Source organism: Euphorbia lathyris, chromosome 6 (assembly GCF_963576675.1).
Source record: "Euphorbia lathyris chromosome 6, ddEupLath1.1, whole genome shotgun sequence".
In the NCBI taxonomy this organism is placed as follows: Eukaryota; Viridiplantae; Streptophyta; class Magnoliopsida; order Malpighiales; family Euphorbiaceae; genus Euphorbia; species Euphorbia lathyris.
Genome location: NC_088915.1, coordinates 75,614,862 through 75,625,072, shown reverse-complemented (window position 1 = coordinate 75,625,072; position 10,211 = coordinate 75,614,862). Strand labels below are relative to the sequence as shown.

The 10,211-nt window shown below is 34.6% G+C and overlaps 1 protein-coding gene across 6 annotated transcripts; it reads right to left on the bottom strand.

Annotated features, from left to right (window-relative positions):
• Positions 1-635: 635 nt before the first annotated feature.
• Positions 636-8,691, bottom strand: LOC136232488 (uncharacterized). Of its 6 annotated transcripts, none has more exons than XM_066021674.1 (16): positions 8,546-8,691; positions 8,285-8,447; positions 6,617-6,733; positions 6,383-6,490; positions 5,957-5,992; positions 5,558-5,668; positions 5,263-5,346; positions 5,070-5,188; positions 3,389-3,490; positions 2,595-2,711; positions 2,446-2,511; positions 2,002-2,068; positions 1,840-1,893; positions 1,516-1,611; positions 1,300-1,335; positions 636-1,117 (listed from the first exon to the last, which is right to left on the bottom strand). In XM_066021674.1, the coding sequence occupies exons 3-16, from the start codon at positions 6,662-6,664 to the stop codon at positions 977-979; spliced, it is 1,185 nt and encodes a 394-aa protein (XP_065877746.1). In that variant the 5' UTR covers positions 6,665-6,733; positions 8,285-8,447; positions 8,546-8,691; the 3' UTR covers positions 636-976. The 6 variants fall into 6 exon arrangements, with proteins under 6 accessions (XP_065877746.1, XP_065877745.1, XP_065877747.1 ...); XM_066021673.1 differs by having other exon boundaries at positions 6,617-6,699; XM_066021675.1 differs by lacking the exons at positions 8,285-8,447; positions 8,546-8,691 and adding an exon at positions 7,617-7,888.
• Positions 8,692-10,211: the final 1,520 nt, after the last annotated feature.

The window sequence follows — 10,211 nt, the reverse complement described above, 5'->3', positions numbered from 1 at the left end:
AGTTAAGTTGGAATTGGTAATAGATTTTTTCTTCATACACGTAATAGAAAAGTAAGAGAAAGCACCAGGAATAGATGTTTCTCTTTTTTTGGCTTTGACATTGATATTTCAACCCAACTTAAATTCTTTATTGCATTATTATTGTTTTTGTTACTATCACTTTCAACATAAAGTCAATAGATGTAATCAAAATTGTGTACTATTCGACGTTAGCTAATTTCCCTTCCAAAGTAACTATCAACATATATAAACACTATTTATATCTAATTGGAGTAAAACAACAAAAAGTACTGCAGAAAACAAAACCGAACACTGAACGAGGCACTAAAAACTTGTTTGGTTTACTTGTTATTGTTTAATATTTGATGCTAGGTGAGTTTCTTTCCAAAATAGCTATTTCAGTTGGTTTTCAATCATAACCGAACACATTTATATCTAGTTTTATTTAGAATTAAAAACAATGACTGATAGCCATTTCGGAAGAAAAACTAGCTAGCTTCTACTAGTAAGAGCTAACAACAACAAACAACGAATATGAACAGGTAAGATCTAACTTACTCGTGTTAGCTCATCCACATATTTATTGAGAGTAGATTCAAACATTTTCAGAGCAATTTAAGAAGGAAAAAAAAAAATAACCGTTGCTAAATTTTTGTTTACCTTGTTCATCTAAAAGCAGATGTGTGTTTAATTGCACTACAAAATTTTCAAGGCCTGAAAATCTAAGAAAATTTAACTAAAAATAGATACACTACGAAACTAGATACCAAAAGGAGCAAAAACTCATCATGTCCAAATAATGAAATAATTATGAGCATCAAATGTTAGGATACACAAACTAGATTACAAGTATGGAGATTGACTGACTATATTTCTGTGTATGGATTGGTTCATTTTGGAGGGTCGAAAACTCAGTGCAGTTGCTGCTGCTGTCTTCTTCGTTTACTACAGTTGCTGCTGCCGTCTTCTTCGTCTACTACAGTTGCTGCTGCCGTCTTCTTCGTCTACTACGCCTTTGGCTTCCTAAAAAGGGATCAACCCATGACTTGTCCCTTCTTACTGCTTCGTTCCATCGCTGCTTAAAGATTTGAAGCTCCCACGTCGACTGTCTCCTGATCTGTTCAGGTAAAAATCCAACCATAACAGTCACGAAAACAGTACATAATTTCTCAAGCAGCAATATCAACTTGATTGCACGAATTCAGTTAACAGAGCATCACAAAAAAAACAAATTGGGGTGATCATATATGAGGCATAACACATTTGATAAAAATTAAATGCAGATAGTATTACTCTTACCTCCATTCTAGAATCCATGGGAATAACACCGGTTTTCTGAATACAAAGAGAGGAAATATATGGGAGAAAATGGTTAGCACACGAAAGATGTAAGATTATTGCTAAGATCCAAAAAAAATGCCATTGTTAATAGTAAGAAAATTAACATGATGTCAAAATAAAAAGATGAACTGAAATACAAGTTCCTCATTAGAAAGAATCTGCAAGCTCGATAACCTTTTTTCTAGGAGGAGTGCCAGTGCCCAAGGTTTGTATGCCCTGATGCACAACATAGTCCATATCAACCACTCCAACCTTCTTTGTTCGATCACCCTGCACAATGCCACATTTGCTCAGTTTCGTAAAAAACAAAGTGAAGAAAAAATAAAAGAGAACAGTTCAAGCACAAATTTGCATAAACAAGCATAATCAACTTTTGCAGTTCAATGTTATCATGTGATGTGATTTTTCGATTTTGTAGATGGACAAGCAATTTATGCACTGAAACACTAAAATGTCAAGCGAGACTAGACCTTGTGTAAAAATAAATATCAAGTATACCTGTGCACAGTATCCAAGTTTGATATCCATTCCCCAGCCATGTACTAGATCATTCTGAACAAAAAGAGAAGTTGTTCAGGCAAGGTTCCTCAGCATCTAAAACAATATCTTAATTTTACTTGGATTCATCTTCTATCTTTGAAGCATAAAATTGCAATTTACCTGTATAAGATGCCATGCACAATACCAGGCAGATCTAGAAAATACTGGAGCCATACCTTCCACAAATCTACAAATGCAATATATATAATCAGTTAGTCAGTCCTCTCCAACTACTCTTCATGAATTATTTAGAATATGATGCAATAACAATTAAGGAAAGTATTGAAGGCGCTAGATTTAGTTGAATTAGAGCTGTAGTTAGTCAAAGTATGAAATGTTTCTGAATATATTAGATCACTTGTTCTTCAAAATTATGTTGAAGATACTTGTTCAATAGTTCTTCTGCCCATATTCATTGACAGCTTGAGGTTGAACTCAGCCACCAGTAAGTAGCAGCTAACATTGAGTTAAAAAGTAAAAGCTTGCCAGAACAAAGAAGAGTTCCTGTTACTCAGCGTCTGGTAATATATATAATAAAATTAAAAAGACAACATAATAAATTACCCAGTGCATGGCGGCCCCTGGCTAGCATCAGAACATTTGGTACTGCCTCTATGGTCATAGACTCTTCTGCAAAAAAGATATTCTACATCAGCATACAAGCTTGAACTTTAGAATTTTAGTGAAAAGCCACCAAGATAGCCCATACTTACGTATGATACTTTTTCGTTCTTGATCTTACAGTAATTCTATGGTGTATGCCGGTTGAATTTGGGTCTAAAGCCGGCTGAGATATCTCTAGTCCTGCTTTTCTTACAACTTCCAAGTATCTAATATTGCCATGCAACAGTATCAACAACAATATTAACCCATCAAAATAATTTCTTGAATAGAACATGAGCATCATAAAATACAATTAGAGATCAAGCAAATGGAAACACTATTAATCAATCAAATTATTTTCTTGAAAAGGATTCAGCCTCATAGAGCACAAATAGAGATAAAGTATATAATTAAACTCTAACAGAAAATATTTCTAGTACAGGAAATATGAAATGATTCACCAGGAATAGCTGCTTTAGCTAGCTCAAGTGCATAAAACAATTAAATAAGTTGTTAGATCCTGGTACAGTGAGAATTTAAAAGGATGGGATATTTACTGTTACAGACACTTCATGAGATAATCAACAAGGAAAATACAGAAACAGAAAGAAGTCCAAAGAGGGAAACATAGATAATTCAGACAAAACGAACTTCTTAATATGCAATTCATTGAACTGTAAACCTAAACTATCTATATATAAAAGAAATTGCATCATATATACTGTGAACCAAGTAAATGCTTTAGAGAAATGTATAGGTCCTAACCCATCAATATAGTTTAGATTTAAAGCTGACTAATAAACCTACATATCCAAAGTAGTGTTAAGAAGAGTCAAGAACAAAGACAGTTTATATAACATGAACATGCTGAAGAGAAAAATTCTACCAAGCAAAGAAATTTTACCTCCTTGGATTAAAATTTTCTATCCCTAAATCTTCATCCCACAGGAAAACGTAATCATAGATTGATACAACAGCAGGATGCAGAAAACGTTTTGCAAACCACCTAAAGCGCAAACAGGAAAGAAAGCCACATTAAAAAATAGAAAGTATTCAAAGTGGAGTCAGCATATGAAAGTTAAAAAAAAAAAAGATAGTAAGCGTGGGGAACAACATGAAGTGGACTAGCCCTTCACCAAGTTACCAAGGGTTGAATGTGAATTTTAAAAAATGGGCTTAAACATTGTACAAAAAGTCTTTGATTTGTCATTTATAGTGTGTTAAATTCGAGGGAAAAGAGGTGAAGTGGAATTTTCAAGGCACGTATGTAGAAATTTTTTTTGTCTAATACATGTCTCCAACTTCCCTCCCTTCCTTCCCCTTTTCTCTCTTAGCATTACACACTTAGGAAATCCAACAACTGGACCATCTACTAGAAATCCATATCTTTGATTTGTCATTTATGATTATAGAATAACCTCTGGACCAAGTACTAGAATATCCAAACTCATTTAATACTCCCCAAAACCCTCTTTACTCTTCAACCTACACAACCCTCTATTAGAGATATAACGAGTATAACCAAGAGTCCTGCCCCTATGGCTTGAACTTCAGATACACAAGTCACTTTTAGATGACTACACAAAATTAGTATCTATCAAGGCATAAAGCTCATTTTAGCCCTTAAACAACGCATCCAAAATCAATTGAATCCCCATTCTTCCAAAACAGCCAATCAAACCCCTATTCTATTTTTAAACGGCCAATCAACCCCCTCTAGTAAACACCGTTAACTTCCAGTTAGTGACCTCTTTCGTTTTCCATACTTCTAGCTTCCAAGAAACATATTTCACAATGAATCTACATATGAAGCTTCTTTTGGGTTTGATATTACTGTTTACATCCATAGCTGCAAACATATTGTCTTTGCTTAACAAAGACATGATTTGCAGTGTGTGGAAGAGAATCAAAATACGAACAAACAAAAATTGAAAAAAGAAAAAAAAGAAAGAGATAATCCAACTAAACCATAATTTGATAACCTTATAAAAAAATAAAGGATGACTTTTGCCATTGTAATGAAAAATAAAGAAAATGGGAAAAAACCTGATTGCAAATTAAGGTCTCAAATTATGGTTTAGTTGGATCATCTCCTTTATTTTTCATTACAATGGCAAAAGTCGATCTTTATTTTTTACAAGGTCATCAAATTATGGTTTAGTTGGATCATCTCCTTCCTTTTTTTTCAATTTTTGTTTGTTTGTGTTTTGGTTCTCTTTCACACACTCTGCAAATCATGTCTTTGTTAAGCAAAGACAACATGTTTGCAGCTATGGATGTGAACAGTGATATCAAACCCCAAAAAAGCTTCATATAGGCATTGCAAAATACGTTTCTTGGAAGCTAGCAGTAAGGAAAACGAAAGAGTTCACTAACTAACTGGGAGTTAACCGTGTTTTTATTAGAGGGAGCTGATTGGCCATTTAAAAATAGAATGGGGGCTTGATTGGCTATTTTGGAAGACTGAGGATCCAATTGATTTTGGATGCATTGTTGAAGGGCTGAATTGGGCCTTATGCCATCTATCAACTATCTATTCAAGTCATTACATAAAAGACTAGACCAATACAAAGATCAAACAATACCACTTTGTTTGGTTATGTGCAACAATGTGTGTGGCCTTGCTACTCCACTCAAGATCCCACCACCCATCCAGATTGCCATCGTAGTGGAATAGAATAACTGTAAAATTCTCTGGAAGAAACTGAATTCAATGAAATTAGGCAAAGAAATTCTAGTGAATTAGATACAAAACATTAAACATGACAAATGGGCTACCTTCTGGACAATTTCGTCAACATTGTCCTTTTGCTTGATACCAACTGGCATAGCCAATAAGTAACGATGACTACAATTATGTTCCTGGATTTGGTTGTCAAAATGAATCATGAATTGTTTAGAAGTATGTGAGCATTCAAATTGCATAAAGATAAAAAAAGTCATTCAAAGCATGAGAGTCAACCACTATATATCAATAGTCCAAAGATTCCTATATGATCAAACTGAATTCAACAGAAGAAAAAACAAAAAAAGGTTCAACTAGTGCCATAATATTATAGGATTCAAATCGTACCTTTGACCTGGAACTACTTGTTGACCATAGGGGCTTTAATTCCAAATCTGAACTAGCTCGTATGATACCACTTGGCAAACTGCCTAATAGCCCAGAAGCCAGAGCAGATTCCTGCATTGTAGCATCAGAAACACCTTAAGGTACATCCAAGGCACTTGGAAGTCAACCAATTAAATTCTAAGACTTTATGAATTACACGCAGATTTCAACAGCTATAAAGAAGTATGGTTGCATTTATTTTCACATTCAATTTTTCTATTTTCATTTTGTCAAGTAATGTTGCAGGTTGTGACTTCCTGTGAGGTACAATTCATATAAGCTTGGGAAACAGAAAAGTGACCAATCAAATAACCATAATAATGATTTTCAAACATCGCAGTGGTGAAATTTAAAAAATACCTTTAATGAGTCAAAAGGGTGCATTTTTGTTTCCATCTGATAATACAGAAAAATAGAATCATAAGCAATTTTTCACTAGGAATGAGAATGAGCAAAAATAAGGTTAATAAAGAAGCACCACTGAGTACAGCTACTGATGTGTAAACCTACACTTACAAAGAAAGCATCCAGCATAAAAGAAGAACATACTACCAGAATGAATCTATTATCTATCAATTGACTATTATGAATTTATGAAATTCCCCAAATCAAGATTTTGAATCATACTTGAGCCTATGTGATAACGTCAATAACTAAATGAATACAGCAATTTGCATTATAGTTTGAAAACTACTTTTGGAGTTTGAAAGGATTAAAAATTGCCTACTAGAAAAATAAGAAGTACAAAAGAATGTAATAACTAGACAATTGATAGGATTGTTGTACCTCTGTTTGTTCATGCTGATATGTTGTGGTTCTATACACAATGAACAACATCACTGTACACAAAACTCCCATAAAAGGTAACTGCTTCATTTTTAACCCGAATTTCCCCTACATCCAGACTATTACGTTAGATAATCATCACCATAGATTGGGCAGCCAGACTAAACAGAGGCCCCATCTTTTAATCTGTTTCCAGTCTATAAATACATAGAAGTGAAAGACAATAAAGCATACCCCATCAAAGAAGGCGTTCCTCTTTAAGGATGATCTGAGTGACGTCATAGACACCCAGGGGTTTTATAATCTTTTCATAACAGCTGTAGATAAACCATACTGTACTTGAGATGGAATCTGAGTAAATATCAGACAAAATTATAGAACTACAGCCCCAATTTCAACCTCGAAAATGACAAATGATTTTTTTTATGTAGTTGATTTTTATGCAAGCGACCAAATGAATCCACCAAAAGAAACTTCAATGAAAGTTACAAACAACTCTTTTAGCTCCATGTTTTATAAGAACCTTAATTAAAAAAAATTAACTAGAATAAGACAATGCAAGTTCACGGGCTCAATGTGATTAGCAAAACTCTATCTGCTCTTCCTTCATTACATCCCCCCCAAAAAAAACAAACGAAATCCAGCTTTTTTTCCTTACACAGATGATTTTCAGCTTTCTGGCAGCAGGCTACGGATTGAAAAGATTCTCAAAAAAAAAAACAATTTGGTTGGTTGTTAAAAGAGTGTTTGGCTGCATGCAATAGAAGTGTCGGTGCAATACAAAAGCAGGCTTCAGTAATAGTGATGTTAAGGCTAATACCAAACTCAATTTTTGAAATCAAATCTAAATCCAATAGTTTCGAAAACAAGTTGCACAAAATTTCGCCCAAAAGAAAATAATTTAAAATCCAGCTGAAAAAAACATTCCCCTTCAATGTCTTCCTCAACAACAATAAAACCGAAGCAAATTAACATCTTATCAATTAAAAATAAAAAGAAAAAAGTTTATCCGGGTCAGAAAAATCCATACAGAGAAACAAAAGCATAAAAACGGGAAATTCAAACTTCGCCAATAGATCTAACAGCTCAAAACTAGTACGGTTCATCGATTCAGAAAGCGCGAAGAGGAAAAAGAAAAAGCAATAGAGCCAAATGCAATAAAAACAACAACGTTCAAAATTAAGCTCAAAATACAGTACTATCCTAAATTCCTAAAAAAAAATTGAAACAGTACCGAAATCAAAGAGCAATGGATCTCTCTGAGCTAAACAATGCAACAAACCAAAATCTCGTTCGATCATGACAAAAACACAGTGAAATTGTCGCAAACCTCTGGAAAAAAACCCTCCCAAAACAGCCAAACAGCGGCAGATAAAGCTGTATGAGGTGTCCAGTAGAAGCAGATTATGGGAATCTTACAGGGCAGAGGATTAGAGAGAGAAAATGGGAGTGAGAAGAAAGAGGGAGAAGGAGAGAGTCGACAGACGAAAGCAAAGGAGGCGCCACGTTATAAGGGAGGGAGAGAAGAGGATATAATTGTAATTACACTATTTCAATTTAATTGTTCTTTCTTTTTTCCATTCAAAAAAGAAGAAATCAATCACACCAATACACAAGCTTCTCCCCTCTTCTCCCTGTCAACTCTCTATCAGTAAGTACCTACTCTACTTTCCTTTTCATTGAACATTGGGAAAAACGAAAAGTATATATACACATATAAATATATATGTATGTATGTATGTATATATGTATGTATAAACAAAAAAATTGTGTTTTCTTCACAGTGTTAAAATGGAGGAGATTAACAAGGATTAGTAAACCATAGAAAAGCTATTACAAATCAACAGAGAAAATAGTGAAACTAACAAAGAGGAAGATGTTCTAATTGATGGAATCACTTACCTGAAGTGAAGAAAAAGAGCCTAGCGTAGCGGCTCACAGTACAGGTTCAGATCGGAGAGGGAGAAGATCGATAGCAATGGGAGAGAAGAAATCGAAGATAGAGAAGACGACAGAGGAAGACTTCGAATCGCTCAGGCGGACTGGAGACAGGTCCGGCCGGCCACTGCAGTTGTAAAAATCAAACAAGTTAGAAAAAAAAAAATCAAAACACAAATCTCAGATAACCAAAAAAGCTTTGATTAATGGCAAAAACAAACTCACCTGGAGAGATTGAAATGAAGAAGAAGAAGAAAGTAAAGGAGAGAGACAGAAAATAAAGCTAAGCATATGAGGAATCAGGGATTACCAAACAAAATGATAAATAATAGCAAGAAAAGAAAATTAAAATTAAAAAAAGAGTTTAAGCTAATTTCATCCGGTGGTGAAAAATGTTTTATAACTTTATAAGATATCTTAGTGATATTTCATTTGTCTGATTAAAAAAAAAATATTCTTTCATAATTTAACTATCTCAAAAAAAATCTTCAAAGAAAAAAAAAACTATCTCAAAAAAAATATATTTCATAATTTAATACATATTTATCCATTTTCATGCATAAAAATGTGATTATAATGCAGATTTTTTTAAAAGTAAAACAAACTTGTATTAAAAAGAAAGTTTAGTACATGAAGAAATAATAGTACAGGTTAGGTTATTTTTAAACATAAACTATACGGTTTCTGTTTCCATTGATGGGGCGGTTATTGTTGACTCTAAACGTAGAAGAATGGAGGACAATAATGAAGAATGGGTTGTTTCGGAAGTTTCAATGAAAAATGTAGTAGGCTCGAAAAAAGGGTCATGGTCGGGCTCTGCTTGACAGACCCACCCATCATCATGAGTATTATGGCTTGGAACTGTCGTGGGCTGGGCAACCCGCGTTCAATCCAGGTTCTCTTGGATTTTCTCTGGGTCAACAAACCAAGTATAATTTTTCTCTGCTTTAAAGATTGGTTGGAATTCATTCTTACGAATTATAGTGCTAAGAGTTGTTGTTTGTGGGTAATGATTGTGTGGAATATGTAGCTGAATAGAAACAATTCTATTTGGAATAATTCAAGGAATTCTGCAGATGTTTGTTTTCGTTTAGCGTGCATTGAGTTAAAGGAGTGGCAGGATGCTCAATCAAAGAGGATGAATGTTTGTGCCCAAGTTGTTCCAGGTGGGGTAGGGTCTGCTCGGGGTGCGATTTGCTGGTTACGGCCTCTTCCAGCTCGCTTTAAACTGAATGTGGATGCCTCTATTATCTCAGGGTCATGTCTGATGGGTTTAGAGGCGGTGCTACGGGACTGCAACGATAAGTTTTATGGAGCTTTTTCCAAACTTCTGCGGTGTGATTTCTTGCCTCGTGTAGGGGAATCTATGGGTATTCGAGAAGCTCTAAGTTGGCTCAACAGAAAGGGTATGGATGGATGTCTTGTTACAGCCTTGTTCTTGATGATTGTAATAGGTTGATTCATTCATTTAATGATGTTAGTATCATTTTTGCTAGTCGTCTTGTGAATAGTGTTGTCCATGAACTTGCAATGGCATCATTTTCTATGCCAGGACTTATGGAGTGACATACTAGTCCTCCCGATTTCATTGTTCAAACCTTGTATTCTGATTCTATTTAATGCATGGTCTTTTCTTAAAAAAAATTTACAGATACTTTGTGGTACGTTCCGTTAGCAAAAGCAGTCCAAAATTATAACACCGTTAAAAAATGTTGATGTTCGACATTAGTCAAAAAGTGAGGGGATATTTTTGTCATTTTCTCTCTCTTCCTTGTTCTCTCTTCTCTCTCCTCTATCACCATCACCATCTTTGCGAACAACTTTGAAGGTTGAAGAAAGGATGATCAACAATGGCCGTGGCGAGTACCTGATGAGAATCGGATCCATGCTA

Coding starts and splice junctions, on each gene's coding strand:
- LOC136232488 (XM_066021674.1), bottom strand. CDS start 6,664: ATGACGTCACTCAGATCATCCTTAAAGAGGAACGCCTTCTTTGATGGG. Junction 5,189..5,262: donor TTGACGAAATTGTCCAGAAG/GTAGCCCATTTG, acceptor CATTGAATTCAG/TTTCTTCCAGAGAATTTTAC. Junction 1,894..2,001: donor GTGCATGGCATCTTATACAG/GTAAATTGCAAT, acceptor CTTTTTGTTCAG/AATGATCTAGTACATGGCTG.